The 27,571-nt window shown below is 41.9% G+C and overlaps 1 protein-coding gene across 1 annotated transcript in view; it reads right to left on the bottom strand.

The window, feature by feature from the left end:
* Nucleotides 1-594: 594 nt before the first annotated feature.
* The window catches only part of LOC139717437 (protein patched homolog 1-like), a 76,574-nt gene continuing 49,597 nt past the window's right edge, over nt 595-27,571 (bottom strand). Inside the window, exons 13-22 of the mRNA XM_071628934.1 lie at nt 25,217-25,309; nt 8,978-9,103; nt 6,692-6,810; nt 5,690-6,143; nt 4,946-5,258; nt 4,258-4,403; nt 3,576-3,750; nt 2,893-3,173; nt 1,853-1,990; nt 595-1,182 (exon numbers count right to left, since the gene is read on the bottom strand). Of these exons, the coding sequence (XP_071485035.1) occupies nt 931-1,182; nt 1,853-1,990; nt 2,893-3,173; nt 3,576-3,750; nt 4,258-4,403; nt 4,946-5,258; nt 5,690-6,143; nt 6,692-6,810; nt 8,978-9,103; nt 25,217-25,309 (2,097 nt within the window). The 3' untranslated portion in view covers nt 595-930. The remainder of the gene's footprint in view (nt 1,183-1,852; nt 1,991-2,892; nt 3,174-3,575; nt 3,751-4,257; nt 4,404-4,945; nt 5,259-5,689; nt 6,144-6,691; nt 6,811-8,977; nt 9,104-25,216; nt 25,310-27,571) is intronic.

Here is a 27,571-nt window from a genome sequence, read left to right as displayed (position 1 = left end):
TCAGTTTTACAAAGTATTTCCTGATCCAACCAGCATTTCTTAGAAACCTTCATTAAGCCCCCCAAAAAGTCTACACTGAATCAAACAACAACAACAACAACATCTTCATTTGTCTGTCATTGCCAAAATTACAATATAATCTTTAGCAGTAGACATGTTCACACATGAAAACTCCTTGCTTAACCCATTGAAGACGAGTCCCGAGAATGCTCAGGCAGGTGTCTGATGGAAAATGCATGTTGTAGCAGTATCAGCCGTCCTCAACGGGTTAAGCCAAATGATAGATTCAAACTAATCAGAACAACTCAACAACAATTCAATCATCAATAAAGAATATTGCTTCAACTTTGCCACACAAGCTTTCTTGTTTTTGTTGGTGTCGTTGTTTTGCCGTATTTTTGAGAGGGCATAACATGACAAGCAGGCAAGTAGAAATTTTTCCTCTGTAATGTTGCCCCTCCCATCCCACTCTCTCTAACCAGCCCCTGCAAGCTTTCCTGGGGTCTTAGACAGCTGTCTAAACAGTCAGACCCACCACTGGGGGTCGGAGGTCAATGGATTGAGCTATTATTCCAGGCGGGGGTTGTTGCTCTTGAGTAAGCTCCAGGAAGGAGAATAATACAAGCCCCTGTGCATGACTTAATTTGCACTGGAATGTTTGACAAACATGGCACTTTTGATCATATATATTCACGCTCTCTCATTGGCGGTCTTGTCTCAAAACCAGCACAACAAAAATACAGCCCTACTTTGAAAGGAGATCCACACTGCTAATGCGGTTAGGATCCTGTTTTACACACGCTGCACTTTATCACCGGTTCTCACACCTCACTCATATGTTCTTTACCCGCGATAAAAGAAATATAAAAAAAAAGACTGACTGTTCTTCACAACATTAACTGCACACGAAGAATGAAATTTGAAGCGATATCAATATTCAATTATCTTTATCAATTTATTGGGGGGAATTAAACAGGAAAGAAAAAGGTGCAACTGAAATGGAATTGCAAATTTTAAGGAAACTTTGAAGTCCACGTACCTCACGATGAAGTCGAACTCCGCACCAGCAAGCATGGCTACACCGAGGAGAGTTGAAACGGCGCCATCTAGGACCGGAGAAAAGGTATGTTCCAAGGCCATCGTCACCCTCCTCTCCCTGTCTCCTATCGCTGTCAGAAAAGCCTGTCAGGGTGAAGTAAACGTCATCGTGAGTTCCAGTCCCTTTAACTTTTCCTCCACCAAGACAACAAAAATTTTGACTGCTGCGATTCAGACTTCTTGGAAAGCGCATGCAAAATATCGTTAACACTGCCTGGAAGACTTGCTGTTTGTGGCGGATTAGGATAAATCAGAGAGGGGCCTCAAGAGCAAAACTGTTCGACTCGAGTATTTTGTGCCTCTAGAGAGAGAAATCTGGGACAGAATTTAGCTTGCAAGCATTCTTTCATTTCCAACAAACAAGACAACACTATTCTTCAATCAACAGCACTAGGTGACAAACACTGACAGTCTCTTCCATAACTGATAACAACTTTTATTTGCTTGCGTCACTGCCAGGCCCTATGTTGCTTGTGGTAGCAGTGACTTCAGGTTCAATACCAAGAAATCTTATGCTCAATATATAAAAAAAAAGAAAGATTATTCTGAGGTTAATTGGTTCTATTCAGACTGGCTCAAAAATACTGTAAAACCAGAAAGTTTTGCATGCATGAAACTTTTGCGGATTTTTGCAATGAGCCATGAATCGGGGGAAGTAAAATTGCACGTACAAGAGTGTTTGTCTACACAATGCATTGAATGCCAGTAGCAATTCACGTAACGTTCATGCCGCGAAAAGCGGCGAACAACTCACGTAGCAGGTGTGGAGAGTGAACTCGACGCCGATGCCGACAGAGACGATGAGGGTGGCGGCGGGTATTGCACTGAGCTTGAGGCCGATGAGGCCCATGAATCCAAAGAGCTCCACGGTGATCATGCCGAGGACGAACACCTGTACGGAGGTCAAAGGTCGATGGAAGGGAGTATAAAATCAACCTACAATCATGAAAAGTTTTAACTTTCATGTTGTCATTGACATGTGACACTATGACACTACCTACAGAGAAAAATCACTTGAACATTCATTTATTACATAGAAAAGTACAATGACCTCCATCACTGGTACCATTTGATCTGTGAATGGCCGAAGTATATTTGTGCTTGACATATTCTTTCGAAAGCTCCCCTTTTCCTTTCCCAGTAATGATGCCACATAAGTCAGCATGCGACATTCATAAAATCATATACAGAAAGGCTTTGACACAACGAGTGACATCAGATTGAAATTTGGCAGATTGAATCACTCACAGAGGTAATTTTTTAAGTAGGAAAAGCATTTATAGCAATCTGCCATGAGCATATTGGCAATTTTGACCTGTGTCAGCATTATCTCAGTCAAAAAACTTGAAGTTAACATGGTCAACCACTGAAATTAAACAAATTTCTCTCAAAATTCCTTCTCATCACCAGAGCTTAGTTTTGTGATTTCAAATGCCATTATCTCAACATGCAAGAAATAACTGACTAATAAATCATCACAGTTCTGCAAAGACTGCATGATTTGATGCTTTTCAAATTCCACTTTTATTATCACAGCTGAAAAAAAATAAGAGAGGTTGAACTGGGTCAAAATCAAAGAACAATCAAAGACTTGAAGCAAGCATTTCGCACAAAGAATACTTCAGAATCCTATGAAAAAGAAGTGTATGATCAAAATCCTTATCACTGGTCTCACTGGCAGACTCTGGACTGTTGGGTAACTCTTTGTTAGAGGATTGTGGTTGCATCAGGCAGTTGTTAGATTATCCTGCCTGGGACAAAAAAAAAAAAAAAAAAATTGGGAGGCCAACTTACAAGAACGAGGGAGGCCCACGGATTGACCAGCATGAGGGTGATGATGATGAAGGAGGCCCCCAGGACGCTGACGAGGGACAGGGCCAGGTAGAAGCGAAGGTGGATGTACTGTTCCCAGAAGGTGAAGGGCACGCCCAGGGGGTAGTTCGGGAGCCCCTCGCCCTCGTAGTAGTCGGAGATGTTGCGCACCGCCTTGATGACGCGCACTACGTCCTGGGTCGTGTTGAGGTTGTTGAGGTAGAATGGGAGCTGGGTGTAGTTCAGCGCCTGGGACTTGGGAACTGTAAAGACGAAAATGGCAACACAGGAATAAAGTGGGCTTGATGCTATCTCAGGGTTGCTAAAAGAGCAATCGGGGAGACACTTGGATGCTTCATGGATCTTACCAGGTGAAAAATAATTTCAAGATCAGGGAACTTTGTCCATCAGATCATGAAGAGATACTTCACTTTTTCAGAGAACCTTCTGTGGAATCACAGAGACTTTGTTGCTCTGCAATTTTCACTGCATTCAAAATTTTTTTCAGCTGTGTTCACTTTTGTCTAATTCCTACTTTTCTTCACTTTTTATTCATACGAGATATGCCATGAGGACAAAATGACTTGACCACATGATGGATTGGCTCTACAAATCTCTAAGGGCAACGTCTAAAATCGAAGATCGCAGGGGCACTGTCCACTCACTGGTGACATCCAGGTCTGCCTTGCCCACCGGGGTCCACGAGGGCGGAGTGGGGTGCAGGTTACCGGCCGAGGCGGTGTAGGAGATGGTGTCGTAGTTGTACCACACCGTCAGGTAGTTGTAGAAGGCGTCGGGGTAGATCACTCCGTGCTCATCCACAAGTCTGCCAGTGTAGTACTGCATGGTGTGGGGGGGGGGGGGGGAAGGGAGTGCAAAACGAAGAGGGTTGTTACATAATCCGTGGACAAACTGCACAGAGTACACGTTTGGAATACTTAAATTGCTCAAGAATGTTACATTTTCAACAGTAGGAAGGGGTAAACAAAACAATAATTCAAACTGATACGAATCAAAATCTGTAAAAACGGAAAGGGGCATCGATGGCCTCATCTTGTGACAATCAGAAGTAAAAATGAACCAGATACGGTTTGTGAACATACCAAAGGTTTCAAGGAGCATGCGGGGGATAACATTTGTGTGTAACATGTATCTCCACAAGTGAAATTATTTTTGAATCAAGGAGAATCTTATATTCTCTTGTAAGGACATCTTATATGACATGGAGTCTCTGACAGAAACTTGTTGGCTTGGGGTCACTGGATCCTACAAGAAGCATTGGCATCAATCAATGTGATGCTGTGAGACCAGTGGAGGGAAGGCATCAAAGGGGGGGGGGGGGCTCACCCTGTTGGTGTCTGCCGGGGATTCTGGGATACCCGTCTGCAGAATCATCTTGTAGGCGATGACACCCTTGTCGGTGGCGTTGGGATACCAGCGGTCCGTCTTGATGCTGTAGGCACGTTTGTCCGCATCGAAAGCCTCTTGCATTTCTGGAAGAAACACAAATGAGCAGAGAGGTGCTTAGTATGATCAATGTTACATAATGCACTGGAAGGATAAAATTACAGTACCACGAATGGAATCAGCGCAATCGCAGGAACAGAACATAGAAAATGCCTATTGTGACATCACACAGGTACCTGGTATTCAGAAAACTACTTGTACATTGTTACCACTGTCAGTCTGTGAGTTACTGAACATGGCATTTTATGGAAACATTGAGGAGCCCACACAGGTCACACCTATAACAACCAATTTTCCCTCATCCTCTTCACCAGGCAAACAATATCTCAGCTCCCTCCCTCAGTCTTGTAAGCATTTTCCATCCTCCTCCTCACTCAGGAACTCAAGGTTCATTCTCCCTCCTCCCATAGTAACCAGTTTCCCTAATACTCATAGCCTAGCAACCAGTCTCTCCTCATTCTCATCAACCTCGCATCCCTCATCCTCCTTAGCAACCACCCACTTTTCATCATGCCAATTCCCCCTCCCCTCTCCACACCTAGCAACCCATCTCCCTCATCCCCCTCACCTTGCAACCATTCCCTGAACGTCCCCAGCCAGAAGGCCGGCAGGCTGCCGTCTGCCTGTCGGATGATCTCTGGCACGTCGGCGAAGGCACCATGGAAGGCGTGCAGCTGCTTCTGTCGCCGGGCGTAGTCGAAGTCTTCCTGAGTGACGGCGTACATGTTGTAGAAGCTGAAGTAGCGGGCCTGGGCTGCCAGGAAGTCCTCCTCCCGCGTCTCCCGCGGCACGATGTCTGTGATCTCCAGCCCGTCCTCGATGATCACCACGCCGTACACGCTGGCACCGAGCAGGCAAGCGAAGAGGATGAGTACACTGATCTGTAATTGTAGCCACAAATTTACACACAACATGAATTATTAGCTTTCACATGTTCATTTTTTTTTTTGTTTTTTTTTTGGACAGAGACAAAAAATCCTCAGATTGTGGCCCTGAACAAATGCACTTTGCAAAAAGATGAAGTAACCACTTACAGAAAGACAAGGAATGCCAGCCCTAACAGATTCCAAATAATATCATCTGACAATCTATTGCTGATGGGTTACAACAGAATCTTACACACTGCGCAGAACACAAAAAGGGAGTTGGCCATAAAAGTGAAAAATTTTACTGATTGCAGTATCACATGGTTGGGATAAAGTTTTCTTATTTTTTGAAGTAGTGTCAATTACAATCCACTTCAGAAGGCAGAGTGGCAGCTCTAGAAGTTCATAGTTCATTACTGCATGGAGATTTTCACTGGTCTACATACCTTTACACTTGTTCTCTGTATGAATGGTGCATAGTAGTCCCTGACAAACTCTGAAATATTCCACCTCCAAAATCTCAACTTCTTCATACAGTCCCTGAATGCGGTTTTATCTGAGTTCGACCTCAGCAGTGTCCGTACAGACGTCATCGACGTCGTGGTGCTGGGGGAGGCAGAGTGGTGGTGGTGGTGGTGGTGGTCGTGGGCAGGGTGGGGCACACTCCGGTCCCTGGTCGCCGACGCGGAGGGGTGGACCTCGGTGACGCACGCATCTCCCGGCTCCCCGGACGCATGGGTGACGGTCTGCACCGTGGAATGGAGCGTGATGTCTGTTCTGTCCAGGGGGCGCCCGGGAGTGTGCCGCGGGTACTGGCGGGGGAGGGGCGACTCCCTGTAAGGCGCCGAACCGCCGCAAAGGGGCCGGGGCTGGACTCGGATAAGTCTGTGCGGATGTTCACTATGGGAGGCAAACAGAATAAAGAGAACCAATGGCGTAATCATTTTGAGTCCATGTCACAGGCTAACCTGGCCATCCAGTCAGCTTTAGATACCTCAACTTAGAAGAGTAGCCTTGGTAAGCAAACAATTTGGATGTGCAATCCTGCATGATTCTTATGAACTTAAAAAAAAAAAGAATACTACAAATTGAAGGAAAGTGTATATATCCTGAACTGCCAGAATAAGACTGCACAAAATGCAATGCAACAGGTAAATATTTTCTCTTCTGACTTTAATACAGAATGCTAACTTCCTATATGTCTGAATCATATTATGAAGTATTGTCTTGTTGAATCTTACTAAATATTATCAGTTAACATATGGGATTATTTTCCCAGAAAGTCAGGGTAATATAGACATCAATAACAACATTTGAATGAGGGTTCACAACATAGAACAATCTTTCAAAAATGGACAAACATGATAATAATGTTTGGGTTTTTGTTGCTTTTTTCCTAGGAGAGGAAATTTACGACTGCTCATCTCGGTGACCTTTAACCTACTCACCTTTGGATGCAGCAGAAGAGGTCCACCCTCTTGGCTTCTCTCCTCTCAACATCAAGGGCAAGCATTGCCGGGAAGACTAGCAGCATGACCAGGAGGTTAAAGGTCAAGACTATGACAAGCTGTGTGGTAAAAAAATAATAATAATAGTGATAGTAACAATGGTGTGTATAATGAAAATCAGAAAAGGAATATATGAAAAATGGCCTTGATTTTAAAATACTTCATGCTCAAAGGATACTAACTCTTCCACTCAATACTAGGTTGGTTTGTTTGTTTTTATCATTACCGTATTCCTAAAGAAAAGCAATGGTTAAAAGAGATTTTTTTTTTATGATGTTCATTCATCAGGAACAATGCACACCACTTTAAGACAATTAAGCTTGAGCAGAGAGTCAGTTCTTTCACCAAAAGCTTGCTCCCTTGTTGTAATATAACCCTGTAACAGCCACTGGGAGAGAAAAGTCCTAAACCTTTAAACAATTTCTGTACTAGGAACTTTGGGCACCATGTACAGTGTACAACACTAATGGGGTCTTTTGTGCCAATTGGAACTTAAAGGGTGTGTACAGTTCTGGTCAAGGTGAGGATTTAGCTTTTACAATTTTGCGAGATATTCATAAACACACTCTATGAGATGTCAACAAGCATGCAGTTCTAAGGGATATCAAAAGTTTATTTGATGAAAATCAGTTTTGAAATGGCTGAGATATCCAGAAACAAGTTGAAACAAAGAGATCCTAATAAAAGGCGTGGCCTGTAGTCTTTTATCATTATCACTTTTTTTCATCAAATAAACATTGAATCCTTCTTAAAATTACATGCTCTTTCATATTTCATAAGAAGTTTCTCATTATCTCACTTAGGAATGCAAAAAACATGAATCCCCACCTCAACCAGTACTGTAAGGCCCCTTTAAAGCACACAAAGGGTTACCAAAAATACAATTCCGACTCTCAGCATGTTTTTATATTGGCGCACACATTTCTGTTTTTAAACTCCTTGAATTAAATGAATTAAATGTTCCCAGATCATGTGCAGGTATGTTTACTCTCTCCAATATGTGTGTAGGCAGGTTCTTGTCATTTATATCTCCATCAGAAAAACATCACACTCCCTAAAGTGATAGCAGAGAGTTAACTGGGTCATCCGTTTCATGTGAAAGTTCAAAATCAACCATTCTGCCCCCTCTCACATCCCCCTTCTTTTTTACTGTTACCACTGAATACGAAGTGTTGTCATTTTATCTCCCTCTCACTCAAAAAAGAAAGAAAGAATGGAAACCCTTTATATTTCACACCTGTTGGTTTGCACAATTTCATATCTCTTGGCAAAATAAACAAATCCGCCAGGTTTCAGCATTTTTCTGCCTGTCACCCATTGTAGAGATGGCTCGTTATCTCAGGCGGGGAAAGGGCGAGGGCAGCATACTGAATGCATCACAAACGCCTCGGCACCAACTCCTCCTCCTCCTCCTCCTCGTCACAATCCCAGAGGGTAGGAAAACAAACACGGCTCACATTTCCCGGGCCGCGTTCAAATAAATAATAACTGTTTAATCGCTTTCCACCAGATTTATGCTTCTCGGATGAACTTATCCACCGGTTGTAACCCGAGACATGTGAACTTGGGTTCTACTCCACATCATTCTCATCTCAAGCACACCAAGGTACACATGGCCACACATGCGCCGAGTTTTTGATGTGGTAACTAGGTCACTGCAAATTTTAAGGGAGTGTTTACAGTGTTTCAATGGACAGAAAAAAATAAATAAATCCATGTTCAGAGAAAAAAGGGCAGTGACATTACCACATCAAGAAAAGCATGTATCAAAGAATCTCAAGCATCTACTATGAGTAAGGAGGGAATGAGAAAGAAGAGATTGATTATTAAAAGACTGTTTTGTGAGTAGAGTACAGTGGGACCTCATTATGAAACAGTTGGATAAAATAAAACCCCTTTTTAAGATTATAACACTGTGATTTTGTATGTCCCAACTCTTTAAATATCTATAATTTTGAAACAGGATATGGTGCGAATCTGGATATAACGAGGTAATTGCTATGATTTAAAGGTCCTCATTATAACAAATTTTCTCTGTAATGTAGGATGAAAAAGGAGCTGTGATTTCTCTCCAGACAAAAGTGAATTCCCAAAAGTGCATCAAATTTTGATGCTACACCACAGAAATTATCGAATTCGGAAGAAGATGCTTTTGACCGAGATGGGGAGGGAGCTGGAGGAGGAGGAATTATCCTCCGTTACCATGGCAACTGTTGGGATACTTACTTGGAAGGCAAGTGATCTGAGGGCGGGGATTGGAATGATGGCAGCGGCGAGGAAGGCACAGATGTTGTTGACGGATGTCAGGATGACGCTCACTCCTGCTCTTCGCAGAATCTCGCCCGTTTTATGCTGCAGAAGACAGAGAGACACAAAATGCAATGCTGGTTTAACACTTTCTGTGCCAGGGACTTGGGACAGTATGTACAATGCTTTGGGGTTTTCTGTACCAATCGGCACTCAGAGTACCACAGGGTTAGGTGGAAATTTTTCCCCCGACAATAGATGTACCAAAGTATGATGTCAAATCCATTCTTTGCCATGGACACTGGTTCTATAAAACCTCATCTGGGCCTGTTTGTGAACATTATTGTTGCTAACCATGTTCATGTTCGCACCTGATTCCAACCTGTGCTACAACAAAAGATTGTGATATAATAATCACTTCGGCAATCTTTAAAGACACCTGTAGGTCTTTCAAACAGCAAAACTGATGATGGTCAAACAAGAACAATTGATGATGAACATTGCAAGGTTATACCCCTCCCCCCCCCCCCCCTTCCAGTCTCACTTTCATGCTGCTATGGATTACTACACCTGTGATCAAATTTCTGTTTCAAGACCGGATTTTTTTGTCTGTCTTTCACACAAACACACACACACACACACATAGATGCACAGAGTAAATTCAAAAGACACCAACTTTGTATTAAGTATAACAGAAATCACACACATATGTGCATGAACACACACACAAAGCAAAACCCCGACAACAATTATCCTCATCGCCTTTGAAACATTTCGAGAGCAGCAAGTTCTCCGCACATTCAAACACGTCTTGTCTACATCAGTGTCACTCTCTGTGAGTGGTTCAGGACATAGCAAACTGAATCCTGGAACTCTTCACAAACAGAAAATTCACCAAAGGGAAGTGACTTGGATAGAGGCTAACAGTGACAGCACAAAAAACTCGGTGCTCACATCAGCCGGGGCTATTTGTCTAACCTTCATTCCCCTAATGTCTGCAGATTACGGGAGGGGATGGAAGATTTCAGACAGTGGACAGGAGGGAGAAAGACTTGGCAATGGAGAAGATGAATAATAATAATTTATCTCTTCTGGCCATTTTCCCCTTTCCCCTACATCCACATCACTGTTTGCTTACTGAGAAGTTTTCCTCGGCCCGCGCTGCTACTGCGCTCTCTGCCGCTGGCGGGCCAGATGTGCCCTGCCCATCATGCCCGCTGGTCACTTCTTCTTCCTGTTTGTTCTGCTATCAAAATACTTCTTCCCCTTCACTCACAGATTTAAAGGGACTCATCTGGCGAGAGTTCAGAAGAGTTTCTTTGGAGGGGAGTGTCTAAGGGTATGAGGGTAACATTCCCTTTCCCAGAGCATAGCTTCTGGAAAACCGGCCTACAAATCAGCAGATATACCAAGAAGAGTAGACAAGACTAATAGTCTACCTTCACGAACGATGAAATCGTATCAGCTCAAGGATCGATATTTCAACAGGTTGTAATGGTAGTTTTGTGGTATAGAAATTTCAACTCATTTGTTTTCATCTTAAACTTAATGTTATATTTGGGCAAGAGGCAAGTCTGCTAGTTGCAAACTATATGATACACACCAACTTTCTTTGAGCTGAGGCCGAGCCGTGGATGGTTTTCTGTGTAGCCAACATTCACAAATCAAAATCAGGAAGATATCAAAGATATGAATCAGGGAGATACTTGTTTGGGTACATGCATTTCAACTTCAGACCAAAATAATAATATCCAAATCAAGGAGGATTTGAATTGTACTGTCAGGACGCACAGAGAACTTTCAGTTTTCAGTGAGCCTCCTGCTAGAATCAGAGAAACTTGGAAGCTTTTGGGGTATTGGTAAACTTGTGAACCTGAGCATGGTTGAGAGTGAAAGAAGGGAAAGTGTAACAGTGGATATGAAAGGTACAAGGAACACATGAATTTAGCTTAGATTGGATGTTGGGATTATGAGGGTTGCCCTTGACAACAGCAAGAATTTTCAGGAGTGGTATCAGGGAATATCAATAAGAGGGCTGCCATCTGAATTTTCATCAAGTTTTCATCCAAATGAGTATCAGGAGCAAAATTTTCATCTCAGGTCTCACAGTGACGCAAGATGTCACTGAAAAAAAAAAATCATCTGACCAATTTGTAAACTATCTACCAATACCACGAAAGACATTTCGAAGCAATGTGCACACAAAGAGATAGCAAACTAGATCACTAGATGTGATCAGAACATGGCAAGTATAACTTATGTCTGGCTTGTTCCAGTGCAACAGTAGCTGCGTGCATCTTCTTTACTTTACTGCATTACTGTACGGGTGTAACATTGCTGTGGAATCTGAATGTTTTGTGATGAAAACATGCAACGATAGCATGACATGGAACAACTGACAGTTGGCAACATTCTGCAATATTTGTTTTCAAACCTGTGTTTCATTTCAACTGATGGCATCAAAGATCCGCTTCTATTGCGCAAAATTTTGACTACGGGATGTTCGGATTTCATTGGTTTGAACTTCGCAAGGTTCGGCCGTGCCCTGGATGAGCCAAGAAGCACTATACCAGTTCAAAGCCTTTTCCGGGAGACAGCAGTCTGTAGTTAAGGCACAAATATTTATCTTCTGGCATTCCTTGAGATATAAACACCAGCTCTCTTGCAGCCGTCTGATTGGTAGGGTGGTGCAAGGTGATAAACAAATCGTAAATTTAGCTGGACACAAAAATGGATGTAAACTCTTTTTTAGTATGAGGGGGAAAAGGAAGAGGGGAGAAAGAGAGAGAGTGTGCCTTTGAGAGAAAAAGGGGAGAGAGAAGGGAAGATGGAGAGAGAGGGAGAGGGGAAAAAGAGGGAGGAAAATGAAAACTCTTGGGGAAGATGAGAATCCTACAGTGGGAGGTAATCATGTTATATGACAGAGCATGTTTTGTTTATCCATCGCAACAAGAACTTCATATATCACTCTGAGAGGAGGGGAAACAAGACAGGCACACAAAATGGTTTTTAGGGATGAGAGAGGCGCAGTTCTGCACCTCTCAAAAAGGTCCCGCAAAGCATGATGAAGATCGGTTCCCATAACTCGCGCTGGGTGCAAGTGGCTGCTCACTATCAGGCCTACCGGTGGTCCCACATGACTTCTTGCTGGGCCGGCAAACCCCTGGAGGAGAACCGGTGGGCAAGAGACAGTGTTCCAGCTGCCATGGCAACAGGATCCAAAGAGGCCAGAATTGATTGTGAGGACATTCTCTTTCAACTGATGGGCCAACAGCTGGCATCTAAACGGAGACATTCTCAGATCATTCGATGACATGGATGACCTTTTTTGCCAGAATATGTTGGGACATCCAGGAAAGGGTTTCAAATTTCTAATCACAGTCGGGGTTCATTACACTAAGACCATGATGAATGACATGTCAGAAGATGAACATGAACAAGGCACACACCATTCACAGCTAGGTACCATGAGTGAACGGCAAGAGTATTATCAAATCAAAATACAAACTCGGTCATTAGGGAAAAAGAGAGGATCGTACTAGGTACAGGGGAAAGAGAAATCGATCTTCTCTACCTATTCATTTACTTAAATAAAACAAACTTACTGAACTTTTCTCATTTGTCTGCAAAATTAGTCATTCGTTCCTCAAGCTTTGCAATAAAAAAGGCTATCTTTGCAATACACTCAACAGCTGGGGAAGTCTAGTGTAGAAAAACACATGAAAACACATAGGCCTATTCTGTAGCCAACCTCATCAACAAAGTGTATAAAAAGTAGATTGAAGATCAAATCTTTCTTTTTTTGACCAACCATGACCAAGATGATTCTACGGAGCTCTGGGTCGGGCTGTCGCACAGACATGCAAGTCAGTGCATTGGAGAAGACTAGCGTTCCAGCTATGGGAAAATAAACACACAGTCAGCAGCACTCAACTCGCACCACATGTGGGACTAAGGAAAAGAGAGAGAGAAGCAAGCCTGTGAGAGGAATGATGCTGTGAAAGATCCATGGGGGTATTGAGAGGGAGCTACAAGCATGGACTACGAGGCAGTTTGGTGAGAAAATACTCCTACTGTACCTCCATCCACACTCTGCTTCTGAGTTACCCATACACTGCAACAACAACAAAATCAGAGGACTTCAATATCCCTATTCTACAGAATACCACGGCAACTTCAAACTCAATAGGCCTACACACTGCATTTTACTAAAAGACACAAACACCAATTTATGGCTGATGTTTAGGCCTAGGGTACGTATTGATATCTCTACGAAGGTTTCATAATTGAGAGTTGAGGGAATTGACACTTCTGTGAATTCTTATGATTCTTCTACAGTGGTGATTTTGCTTAAATCTTAGCAGACCACCATAAACCAACGCTGAACACTGGCACTGGTCCGACGGTCAAGGACCAGTAAAAATCACTGTCGGCTGATAACTTTTCAAGGAATGGAGCAGTAAAAATTTGGAAAAACTGGGTACCACAGGTCCGACAGACAGGTCGGACCAGTAGAAAAAATGGGTTAGTGTGCAGCCATAAACTATAACTGAACTTGATGTACTTACATTCACTTGTATAACATTAAGTAGCAGGCAATTTTGTGCATCAAATAAAACTCATTCACAAAATTAATCAAGAAATAGGCAATTCCCATTAAAACAATGTCTTTGGGCCTGGCAGTTTTCTTTTGTTACATCATAATTTCATAATAGCCAAACATGTAGGTACATTTAAAGGCAGATGACAATTTAGGGGCCTGAATTTTACTTTGCTGTATCGAGAAATTTGTTAACCATGTTCATTCTAACAGGAGTACACTGTAATGGACTGAACAAGAGCTAGCATTGTATGATGTTTTACATGTCAAGATGGTTCTTCACTCTATGAACAGGGAGTTTCTATCGTCTATGCTGTTTCTGTTCTTCAAATCTTTAATAACCTCTGATATTCATTTCTCAAGCTTTGATAGTATTTTATGCCAGAGAGCATACTCAGTGAAATACCTACATTTCATTCATTTATGGTAGATACTGCTGTAAACATTGTTTTGTCCATTGAAGGAATAAGGCAACATGACAAAAAGTGTATTCTGTAGGCCTATAATTTATATTCCATAGTCACATTCTATCATTTTGTAAATATGTTGGAGAAAAATTGCTCTATTTTGAAGAAATAACTTATGAGTAGGGACAGCAGAGTAAAATTCATCTACACAAACAAACTGGGCTACATCTGAAGGGCAACACACACACACACACACACACACACATACATTGAAATTACGTAGACATAATATAAAAGATATTAGGGGAGAAGGAATTAGAAAACAAGCTGCAAAGTTGACTTATGTGGAGAGGGAGAGAAAGAGACAGAGAGAAAGGGAGAGAGAGGGGGAGAGATGGGAAGACACATCAGCCTTGTAGCTAGCTGCAGGAGGTTTGGAATGCCTACTATGTGAACGACCACCCAGATGTTGGGTTCCGAAGGCTGCTCAATTGCATTGTGGGATAAGTTACGCACTGAACGAGCAAGAAGGGGGGGGGGGGGGGGGAAGGGGGACATGCACACAACAATGACCCATCTGAACTCACACTGCTAGGATACACTTCAAAGCCGTTTCTTGAGCAACCCGTGTAAAATGAGAGATTTGGAACCAAGACTGAGTAGTGAAGGGTGTAAACTTACTCCCACTCTCTCGGGGAAAGATACCAATAATTTCGCCCGTTCGGGAATAAGAGAAGCTGCTCCTTTGCATTTCACTGTAAATCATTCACTACTTAGGTACAGTCTGATAGTTGATAACTATGCATTAACAAGCATAGAACAATTTCTTAAATTCAGAACTACTGTGGTACATGTAACCTGCCTATGCATCATAACTTTCACAAAACATAGGTTAAACATAATGGGGTTACCAAAGAGTGCCAATGCACGCAAATGAAACAAAAAAATGGATATTACATTCATATATTATACATATTTGACAGCATTAAAACACGGTTAACTAATTTGCCAGAATCTCTACATATGTGGTCTCTTGCTTCTTCTACATTTTCTTGATTCACATACAGTTTAATAATCTTATACCAACGCTTGGGGTAAGTGCCCCTTTGAAACCCCCCTTTTCACAGAGGGTTTCCTCGCAGCCTACCCTAGCCTACCCTGCCATAGTCGTCGGCCGTCAAACATGATTGCTCCGCTAATTGTCCGCGAGTTGTTTCCGCTTCCTCTTTCTTCTCCTCCTCCTCCTCCTCCGCTCATCCCCCAGCCCCGAAGATGGGAGACGGGAGACTGACGGGGGTGACAATCCCAGAGTATCCCATCCTATCCAATCCCATCCCATCCTCAGCATCATTGCCAACGTTCCCCCAAAATAACCCTCACTCATCACATGGACTGTCACTGCCAAATGCAAACAGGGTTGACACTGTCAAGATCTCACGATAACACTGTTCAAATTAAAATGGGGCAAGCCTGCAGTAACCAGTTCATTTGGTCAACCCAACATTCTCATCATTCAGGGCTCAACATGAGTGGTGCCCAAGTGGCCAGTGGCCCAGTGGCCCTGGCTAAATTTGTGTCGGGCCAACAAATTTGTCTTTTGGTGGCCCGATCTGGCAACTAAGATTAAAAATGGATTGTTACTTTTGCTTTTATTTTATGCCGCATCATAACTATCTCAGGCCACCAAAATTTCAGATTTAAAGATTTCAGTGGCCTAGACGGGCCACCAGTCAAAAATGTTTTGTGTCAAGCTCTGTCATTCTAGGGAGCTAGTAACACAACAGCAGCTTGAACTATGCAAGTGCAACTGCTTTTGCTTTGATGGTTTAAAATTTGTGGTCATCTGAACCACTGATGGGTTGTACCTGTGAACTCGTCTATAAGGATCCTTTCTCAAATTTGCACTACACGGACCTGAAGAGTGAGCAAGAAGCTTTTAGAATTTTGCTAATGCAGTTTTCAGATACCAATCATTACATTTACACCTCTATAATTATGTTTCATATCATCTTATTTCTAAGACAACCTTGCTTGATTTGAATGGATTCTTTTGAAGCCGCCTTTTCCCTCTCTTCATCAGAGTGATTGAATGACGCAAAATTAGGGCAAATCCGATATTAAAGGAGGACGACATTTCTGCGAACTGATGCGACGTTTGACTGCTCATTTGAACCATGAGTCAGGGATGAGTAGGTTGAACAGCACATCTGGGATCATTTGCAGTTACGTTGAGTCACCTCTTGATAAAAGCACACCCGCAACAACGGACGGAGAATAATGGCCGACGGCAAAGCAGCCCGTCAACTAAGATATCTTTCAGTTCGTGTCCCTGGGTGGAGGATGATGGTTATCGCTAAATTTGCCCAAGATGAGAACGAGGAAGGTTCACTTACAGCAACCCGGTCCCCGATGCAAAGCCTTCTTTCCCCATCTCAAGTACGCCCTCGTTGGAGACTTCCTCCGGAATCCCCCCAGGACTCGTATCTGTGCTTTGGAGCGAATATTTCCGCTCATGCCTCTTTCAAGTTCAGCTCTCCCTCTCGGCCCCCCCCCCCCCCCCCCCCCCCCAAAAAAAAAAAAAGCATGAAGGCATAAGCACATTTCCTTCATGTTGCTGAACATCTGCATTCATGAAGTCATCTTTGTGAACAGAGAGCCAATAACTCATGAAGTGAGAGTAGCAGTCTTTGGATTATCAGCATTACAGAGCTGTAACTTACAATGTACATGTACAAGTATCATCAACTGATGAAGAAGTTTTGAGCAAAATCTGGACCAGTTCACTTCTTGTAAAGTCTACTACTACTACTACTACTACTATTAGACTTTATGAACTGGTCAAGACTTTTCTCAGAACTTCTGCATCCCATAAAATAATATTAGAGAAAAACTGTCTAGCCTGAAGAGAACAGCAAAGTGTCAACTTGGTTTGAGATGTCTCTATTTCAGTAATGAAAAATTACTGTCATACAGTGAAAGGTGTCATCTTTCATTTTAAGTGTGAAGGGGGCTGCATGTACTCTAGATAATGAATGGTTTTCATCCTGCCCTTTCTATTATGTGAATGTGATGAGCCACACACATGGCTAACCATTCAACAGACTACTTCAAGTCTGAAGGGATCCACTTGAGCCTGGATAAAGTAATGGTCAAGAATCACAGACCATTCCGGTCATCTCACTCTGACCCTTTGTATATGTCCTTTCCATCCACTTTCCCTACAGGCACACCAGCCTCATTACAGTCCAATTCATGATCGGTTTTTGTCGAACCCCCACATGGCTGATGATATTTCTCCATCTAGGGGAAGAAACTTCAGGAGAAGGATTAACTACAGATTTTCTGGCAAAATCGTTGAAAAAAAAAGTACAACCCACTTGTACACATGCGAAAATTCCACAACAACAACAAACATTGTTCAAGACGTAGCCAAGGACAATAGTTTCCTTCAAATACTTTGTTTTAGACATGTCTTTGTGATAGAACAAAACATTTTTTTTTTCTTGCTGGGGGGGGGGGGGGGATGAATTATGCCTTCTATAATATTTCTTACTGTGAAAAAAAAATGCAAAGAGATATGAATTTTTCATAAGACATCTAATAGCACAGGAGGCAATGCCATGCACTGGCTAAGCATAAAAATCGTTAAAATGTTGAGCAGCATAAAAAAGTTACTAACTCCACTTGGCAAGAATGTTTTTGCAAGCCTACTGTGTAATTGGAAAGCTTGGCAAGCTGAGGGCGAGAAAGGTGTGTCAAGTATAAGAGTCCGGTATAGAAGAGAAAGATAAAAGGGGCATGGCTGATGTTCACTTGCTGTAGAGTCCCATTGCCCTTCAACAGATGGGGGATGAAAAAAACAATTATCTGCCTAGGACCAGAGAGAAATTCTTCTGGGAGTTTATTTTCCTAGAGATACAGGTTATCTCCTGCCATAAACATCATGTCCAGCTGCAGACAACACTCGCCCTATCCACTACCACCAATCCCCATCTTTAGATTCATCATCTTCTACGCCCAGCTCTCTGCTTTACTCTCCAATTTCCATTTTACTTCCATTTACCCCAATTTTCTTTGTATTTCTGGTGCAATTCTAGGCAAAAGTACAACTCTTTGCACCTAAATGGGGAAGTGATTAAAAAATTTCTCTGGATACCATACCATCACTATGGCAACAAGATCAGCCAAGCTTACAAATAGCTTGTCTAATTCTGTCATTTCATGAAAATTACTGCTGATACAATTTTTCTACCCTTTTGAAACATAGGTTTTTGAGGTAACCTACAAGGCTGAACATTTTATTGTTTACCACCCCTACGTACCCCATACACATGCTCAAAATGGCCTCTACACAAAACAAATTAAACATACTTTTCAATACCAATTGTGATCCACTCTACTCAAAGTAATCATTCCAATTTATACCCCTACTTTTAGCTGTCGCTACAGCACAACTCTACACAAGTCAATGTCACACACTGTTTCACATAGATGTTGGAAAAAGTGTCCATAGTATCCTATTCACAAACATGTATCACAGCACGTTACATGAGGATGAAAACTGAGTAGTCAGTAGTATTGTCAATAGAAAGTCCCGTAAGTACGAGAAAATCCAAGAGTTTATTGTCATGATGGAAGTGCTTCTTCCAAGCTCAGTCTAACCAGTACACACAACAAATATCATGGTATTCATTAATTCATTTTCTTTTTGTTCTTCCAACATTATCAAACTATTCAGTGCCTTAAAGGAAGGAATCTACAATTACCAGAAATATCACTTGAAGTTTCTCCCCCACCCTCCCCCCCCCCCAAAAAAAAAACCAAGATACAAAAATGTGACAAGTCACCCATCCAAAAACACAAATATATATAACCTTCTTTATAAGGAAAAAGAGAAAGAGGAAGAGAAAGAGGAGAAGAAGGAGGAGGCGGAGGAGGAGAAAGTGGAGGAGGAAGAGGAAAAGGAGGAGGTGGAGGAGGAGGAGGAGAAAGAGGAAGATGAGGAGGAAGAGGAAGATGAGGAGGAGGAGGAGGAAGAAGAAGAGGAGGAGGAAGAGGAGGTGGAGGAAGGCATCCTTTTTATCCGGTCAACTTCAGCGTGATTACATCCTTTAACTTCCTGCCCGCCTGGATGTGCTCTTGGCATACCCTGGCCTGTGCGGCCAACAATATTATGACAGGGCATAACCTCAAACCTCACCACAGGGAAAAATTCATACTCTGAGGAAACACCACGGAGGGAGGCGAGAGATGTGAGAAGAAGAAAAAAAAAAAAGGATGAGGAGGAGGAAGAGGGAACTAAACACAGAGGAGAAAGTACAAGAGAAACTTTAAGAAGAGAAGGAGAGAGGATGAGCAAGAGGGGGGCTTTCTAAATAGAGTTCAGAAGCTTGTAATAGGGGTTGAGCTAGCAGCTGGGCTGGGTTGCCGTGGCAACCAGCTTGATTCCATTTTTGCCTCTGCTTGATTTCCAAACCCTCAGGAGAGTGGATCAGAGCATGAAAGACTGAGGTCAAAGGGTCAAGACAAACCATCATTTTTCCTTCTTACCCCCCCCCCCCCACACACACACACACACACACTCACAGTTCAAGTTCTCTTTGGTTTTTATTGTCCATCCTAACCTATGAAGGAATCTATTTGTGTTAGGACACCATCCAAAAAAATGCTGTGAAACTACCACTTTCAAGCACTTTTAGGGTATGGGCAGGCTTAGTTGGTATGGAATAGAGTAAGTGTGTGAAGGGCAGTGATTCTAAACTCACAACCCCAGAAAAGACCTTCATTTACAGTTGTAGCAACATACTGTAAAACCAGGAATGTTCATGTGCATTTTGATTCAGCAAATTTTGCAAGAGCCAAATTTGTGGAATTATAATGCATGCCAAAGTTCTCGTCTACACTATATGCATTTAATGCCAGTGCTAGTGGCACTCCCTGAAAATTTTCTGCCGCGAAAAAGGCCGTCGACTCCACTTCGTGAAAATTTCATGCTGCAAAAAACATCTTGCTTTACAGTAATTGGCGTGGAATAGAGTGAGCGTGTCAGGGGCGGTGACTCTAAACTCACAACTCCAGAAAGAGACCTTCGTTTACAGCTACAGCAACATACTCGTACTGATAGCATCATTACTCCATCACAGCCTGAATTTCGGTCTTGTTCTCTAAATGAAAATATGCTAAGTCTATTTCAAATTATCGTTTTAAACACAAAGAAATTTTGTTTTAATTATGACAAGGATAGAATCCAAACCACTCCAGAGATGACTGCTCACCAATTTTGAAACAAGTTAGTGCTGCTTCACATTTCTTTCAATTTTTTGTGAGCCATAATTCCTCAGAAGCCCCCCCCCCCCCCCCAAAAAAAAAAAAAAAAAAAAAAAAAAAAATTAGGGAAGAGAAAAGAATGTTTGGGTGAAACATACTTTTCTCTCTCTTTTGTCAACGAATATCCTTCGGCGATTTAGGCGGATCCACCACATCTATTCCAACCTTCAGTTTTGGCCTTGACCAGCCAGTTAACTCTGGCATCCAATTCCCTTGCTCATCCTCAAAAAACCCACCAAAAAAAACCTCAACCTCCCCATAAACCTACTCATGAACCTAGAACCACACAGAATTGTGGTGGGTGGACCACTTTACCTCAGCCAGCCACTTTCACTTTTCAACGGGGGTTCAAACTTTCATCGGGCCTCCAGCTCAGCCACCCCACCTCAAGTGGGGGGAAAGATTGTGGTTTCTGGGTCAAGCCTACATGATTTTGACTTCCACCGTAACACCTCTGGATACTCTCTTGATGGCTGTGAATCCCAGGAACTGATTAAGCAGCTGTGAATTTGGGAGAAAAGTTCGTACCGCAGTGATAAAAGAGTAAAGTTTTTTCTTACAAACTTGACAAATCCCTAAATCTTTGACAATAAATTCTCCACTTTCATATCATAGCATATCATAAAACTTTTCTCTCTCTCTCTCTCTCAAAAAAAAAAATGCATTCATGCCTGTTTGAGAGAGGCTCTACTTCTCGTAAAATGGCATAACAGTAATAACCATTCTGGAAATATTGAGGTGGAGGCCTTCCCCAAAAAAGATTATTCCCCCCCCCCCCAAAAAAAAAAAATGATAATAATAATAAAGTGTAAAAATATGTTTGAAATATTAAAGGAATGAATGAGTTGAATTTGCATTATGTCTAAAAATTATAAAACTTTCAAAACAACAAGTAGTCTCTTTCCATTTACTTCTCCTAAATCATTCTGTCCTGACGAAGGAAAATTACTCGTCAGTGCCAGGTAAATCTAGGGTGGCAGTTTTGACCATCTATTGGGTTCATTTGTGAAACTGAAAGGGGTTGAAGAGCTGAATGAAAAGGGGACGGGGCTGAGAAAACAAAACCATGATGCAGAAGTTTGTGGGGTTTCCGGTCCTGTACTGATCACTGCCGAGCCCTGCCCACACCTTGGAAGCTCTGTGAGTTGGTGCATTGTGCGGACAAATTAGGAACACTTTCAAATGAGGGTTCCTGAAGCTAATTTCATCTGACGTGGGGAGGGTGGGCGAGAGAAAGAGGGGCTAATGTAAACCTTTAATCCCCGCATGTCTAAATTGGCCCGAACTTCTCTGGCACGCGTCCAACCTTGGAACATGCCCAACTGGAGCACACTAGCATTTGCAATCCCAGTGGCATAACATTCTGTACATACGCAAAACATCCATGATGCGCCCTCGGTTTTTCCTGCCGCCTTGCTCTCTCTCTCGCTCTGCCAGGGCTGTGAGAACACTGAAGGAGTAGAGAATGAACCCACCCACATAGCTCATAGCCCAAGAGTGAACGCAACCGGACACCATGCCTGCCTCTTCTCTGGAAGACTTTTTGGGGGGGACTCCAGAGCTCCTCCAAAGTGTGGGAGGGGGGGGGGTGCATATTGAAAGAAAAATGTCCTCTGTAATGTACCTACAATTTACCCTCAAATTATCTATACAATGTCATCACATAGAGAATGATTTGGTTGGTAATGCTCAGAAATGACAATTTAAGTACAGAGAAGTGACAATTTAAGTATTCATGATATTTCCAGCATTGCAAAGCAACAAATAACATCTTTCCATACCGCAGGTGAATCACAGTCATTACATCTGTGAATACGGGTAAGTAGTTTACGAGAGGGGCTGGGAGCAGAGGTAACTATGTGCAAACTTCCATTTGATATGTCCTATCAAACTTTCCAAATGAGAGCCTAAAGACTATTACAGAAAGTCCAGAACAGAGGTGGGTTGCATAAAAACCAGTGGCATATGATTCCACAACAAAAACATTATTTTAGCCAGCGAGAAGATGCAGGTAAACCCCACGGTGCTGAAATATAAATCATCTGTCCTGTTGCATCATCAAAAAGACTTAAATGGGGAAAATTAAAGGGTGTGTACAGTTCTGGTCGAGGTGAAGATTTAGCTTTTAATGTTTTGTGAGATATTCTGAAACCACTCTATGTGATGTCAAAGAGCATGCAGTTCTAAGGGGTATCAAAAGTTTATTCGATGAAAATCAGTTTTGAAATGGCCGAGATATCCAAAAACAAGGTGAAACATAGAGATACTAATAAAGTTGGGGCATGTCGCCTTTTATTATTAGCACTTTTTTGGATATCTCAGCCATTTGAAAACCAATTTTCATCAAATAAACGTTGAATTCTTCTTAAAAGTACATGCTTTCCCATATTTCATTAGAGGCTTTTCATTATCTCATTTAGGAATGTTCAAAACATGAATCCCTACCTCAACCAGTACTGTACAGTCCCTTTAACCAGCAATACTTGCTGCATCTTCAGTACTGGTATTCTACACTCAGAATCTGAAATCAAGAGTGAAACTAAAGATTCCATTCCATAAGACTTTTACAAACAACTCGAGAAGTGTCAACTCAGACCACAGCCTGCAAAGTGCTTCAGAAAGTCATCTTAATTCTGTGTTTGTTTGTTTGTTTGTTTGTTTATTTAAAATAAGACAAGAGACAAGTGAGGATTTCACAAAATAATGACAAGCTATTTACTTTGTGATCACATGAAAAACACAACACAGTATCAAGGTCATGCAGGTCTGGAAAATTTTGACTCAGAGTAGAAAAATACAAGACTTGATGAAAGACACAGATGGATCGTCTATTCTTTTTTTTTTTTTGGGGGGGGGGGGTAATTGAGGGTACTGAGTTTTGAGATGGAATGTACTGGCATTTTGTGGTTGTTAAACTTATACAATCTCCATTCACATTACAACCAGCATTGATTTGCCTGTATAATACCTACACAGCTCTGTGGCAGCAATCTGCGGTAATGAACATGTACAAAAGAACAGTCACATTTCAGTAGAGTCTTATTCCATCACAGGCCCGGGCGAGCTCGGACGCCCCCACCCTCCCGACCGACCGAGCCTCCGGACCAAGTCATCCCTGTGATTCTTGATGGACGAGAGATGAGATGGTTCGGGACGGGCCGCATTCATCTTAATTTGCTCACACTGTATTTGCACTTTCCTCCCTGGGGGGTTCTCAGATGTATAGTTCTGGGGGGACGACTTCTCCCTTCTCCATACTTTGGGATCCCACGGAAAAACGGGACCAGATAATGAACTTTGATGGGCTAGTGCCTCCTTTGAACAACCAGTTTCAAATTTCAGACCTCACACCGGAATATGAGAGCCGACAGATCGTGAAATCTCCAACAATGCGCCCACCGTTATGACAAACGTTTTCAGCTTTACATATTTCTCTCCCAGGATATTTGACAATGCTATCATATTATATTTTCTGCTGTGCTGCTGAAGAAAAAAAAAATACAAGAACCCTTTTACTTGCCTTACGCATCATCCAATGAAAGTGGGACTTTCGATTACAACTCAAAAGTCATCAAAGAAGCAGGATTACAAAGACTATGTTATGTTTGTACAATGCACTATACATCATTTTCGACATCTGCCACTTCTTTTACACTTCTACTTCATGCATTCCTTGATGACATTGTAAGATTTTCCATTTATCAAGTCATTCAATGCTCTGATACACATAGGAATTCCTTCATGCGAAATCTTTAAATCCAAAATCATAGCTATTTGGGATATTTGGCAGCAAATGTATGTTATCTTTCCATCTCCCTATTTTCCACCATTAAACCATTTGAGTTTAATTATGATGGGATTAAGTTGAAAGTGAAAAGTCTCCCATGGTACGCAAGACATCATATGCATTATGAAATTCCATTGAATCATTACATCCCAACTCACAGCACACAGCAAATTAGCACATTCTACTACATCACACATCATACATCAAGACATGACAATGAAAAGTCATCCATACACACCCACACATATTCTCATTCTTTATGTTGGTATAATTCGTCAACTGTCCATAGAAATGGTCCTTGTTCATTCATATCCAATACTCCTTCAGTTGAAGGGATGGTGTAGCTCTGGTTGAGATGGGGATTCAGATTTCAACTCTTTGCAAGATTTGCAGAATTCAACGTTTATCTGATGAAATTTTGAAATGGCTGAGATAAGAAAACAAAGTATAACAACGTGGTAAGGGCAACACTGTTCTTGGATATCCCAGTCATTTCAAAAAACCGATTTTCATTGAATAAACTTTCAATTCCTCTTTATAGAATTGAATGCTCATTAATATTTCATATAAATGGTTTCTAATTATTTCCCAAATAGTTAATACTGAGTCTCCATCTCAACCATAACTGTACCAACCCTTTCCTGGTAAATGGGCACAAATCATTCCAATCCATTGCAAATCCAACACATTGACAGAAAGAGGAAATATTGTGTAGTGTGTAAACTGGAATTCTGTGGCATTTCCACTCGATAAAAAAGGTAACGTACAATGTACTTTTCAGTCCAATCATCTGTGCTACATACCACAACACTTCAAACATGGCAAGAATGCCACATTTCCAATCCACTTAAATTCATAGGGGACAGGTCTGTTTGGACAATCAAGGCTGATCACTGAAATTTTGACAATGATTTAAATTTTTGTCTAATAATTCTGATCAGCTTCCAACATACAGAATGTAACTTTTTTTTTTCAAACATCCAGATTAAAGTTTGCCATACTTCAGAAGGTCTAAAGATTGGTAGTTCATCAGATTCATATTAGTCAGAAGCATTCTTTTGCATCCATCACACCATCCACAGTGGTTTTCTACTCACCCTTAGTGGAATTTCTGAAGGTATTGAGGTAGATGTGTGTGCGAGTAGGAACATGTCGTCCACGCCGACTCCAAGTGCTAAAAATGGTAAAACCTGCAGAAAAGTGGAAACGAGAAGAAAAGCTCGGCGTAACTAGATGTCTGACACCGGTTCCATGTGCTAAAAATGGTAAAACCCGAAAGTGGCGATGTGAGAAAGAGGAGCACTGTGTGACTAAATTTGTTACATGGAAAAAAACAGAAGAAGTGAGAGAAAACAGAAAGAGAGAGAGAGAGAAAATATAAACGTAGTAACAGGGAAAGAAACCCCATTAAACTCTGGAGCTTGGAGGTTAATCAACGACTAGGACATCGGGGTCAATAAAGTGTGTCAAGTAACACACAGAAGGAAACAGATTTGCCCACTACACTTGCCGTTGCTATCTTTTGTGCCTCTTCTTGTTCTTTTTTTCTTTTTTTTGTGCTTCTGGTGAAGAATGGAAGTCACAGAGAAAAAGGGGAGATGTTTCTGCGGTACATATCAAGCACTGCATAGTACAGTGTCTAACCCTACCCGGCAAATTTGTACACCACTGAAGGCACAATAGAGTTCCACTTGCTTAACTCTTTGCAAGAAGGTATCACCTCTTTGGTCTTCCTGTGCTGAAGTGAGTGCAAGTAGGAACATGAGGAACAGAAGCTATCAGCTGTCTCTTTCTTTTCTTTTCTTTTTTTTTTTTGGGGGGGGGAGGAGGGTATCTTCAAAATCACTCATATCAATCATAACTGTTAGGACCATCTTAAAAGGAAGTGTTCAAGCATACTGCCAATTTCTGCTATTGAAGAAAACTATGTTGATTGGTGAGCTCATCGTCCAGTACATCTGAGTTCCGTGCAGGCGTCTTTTTTTTTCTAATGCTTTATAACAATGCTTTGATTTACTCCAGCATCAGTAGTCTGCAATTACAGACTGACCTTTATAAATGTACTGCAAAGAAATAGTTTCGTTGCTCCAAATATGGGATTGCTACGATAAAATCATCTACTTTATAAAGGTATAATCTGCTAACCGAATATTTTATCGACAGTAGATTTAGATGCACTTGCATCAATGCATGTTTGGTGGGATCACAGACGTGAAAGTACCACCGGAACCCGCTGTCCCAAAGTTCAGAGCACGCAAAATCAAAGTGCCTTGGCACCGAGACTAGGTCAGGACCACATGCATAGCTGGAGTCCCTCTGGGGCCCCCTGCACCAACCATGTGACGCTCTGACCCTTGACCTTTCTCATTAGTTTCGATGAGTGATGCCTGCCTGTATTAGCCCATATTGCATTGAACCTTTCTCTTCCTCCTTACACACGGTGTCTCCTCTCTCTCACTCTCTCTCTATCTTTCTCTCTCTCTCTTTCTGCCCCCTTCTGCTATTCTTCCATATTCTACGCTTATCACACGTTGACTATAATCAGTTGGGTATGGTGAGCTATCTCCTTGAACTAGAAGTTCCTAGCATAGCCATTCATCCCTTATTCTTTCCTTCTTTCTAACTGTTTATCTTGTCAAATATTCTCCCGTCTTTTGTGCATCCACTTCCTTCAAACCACTTTCAATTCAGTTATAGTTTGCAATCTCACACCCCAATTTCTGCTTCTCCAAGTCAGCGTTTTTCCAAAAAAATTTTCCCAATCTCAATTTTTTTTTCAATTTGACTTTTAAACATACTGCAATCACAGTCTTTCCCAGCTTATTTTTTGAATATCTCTTTATTTTACTCTTTATCTTTTGTTTTTCAACAAACTGCCACATCTTCAGTGAGAGTATGCACACATATGTGTGTGACATCACTTTCTTTTACTCTCTTTTCATCCACATTCTTTCCAACATGTGGGGACATTTATGAATGAACACACAAATCATCTTATACTTTATTCTTCCTTCTTGTTCAATCATTCTTTGCATGAAACAAAACATTTTTCATAAGGCACTCTCATCTTTCCTCTGAATCTGCACTTTAGCTCTGCCCACTAATTTTCCCTCAGAATATTTTTCCCACTCAAAAATCAAGTCGCCTCTCCACTCTCCTTTTCCCCATCATTCGTTCACTTTCAGTGTTTTCTTTTCGTTCCCTCCATCCTCCCTCTTCCAACCCGGAAAAAAAAAAGAGAGGATGTGATCCGACAAGGGAGGAAGACAAACAGAGGAGACCCCCATTAGGCCTTTCTTGCCTCCAACCGTCAGGCATCACGGAGATGTTTTTACACATGTCGCCTCCGTCAAAGGGGGGCTGTTTTGCCGGTCCCAACAACACACCACCATCACCACCACTACTACTACCACCACCATCATTATCATCACCCTAACCCAGCGCTCCCCCTC

This window comes from Diadema antillarum, unplaced genomic scaffold (assembly GCF_040938485.1).
Source record: "Diadema antillarum isolate AM-2024a unplaced genomic scaffold, OU_Dant_1.0 scf00000075, whole genome shotgun sequence".
NCBI lineage: Eukaryota > Metazoa > Echinodermata > Echinoidea > Diadematoida > Diadematidae > Diadema > Diadema antillarum.
The sequence above is the reverse complement of the archived record's forward strand: the minus strand, read 5'-3'. Positions and strand labels throughout refer to the sequence as shown.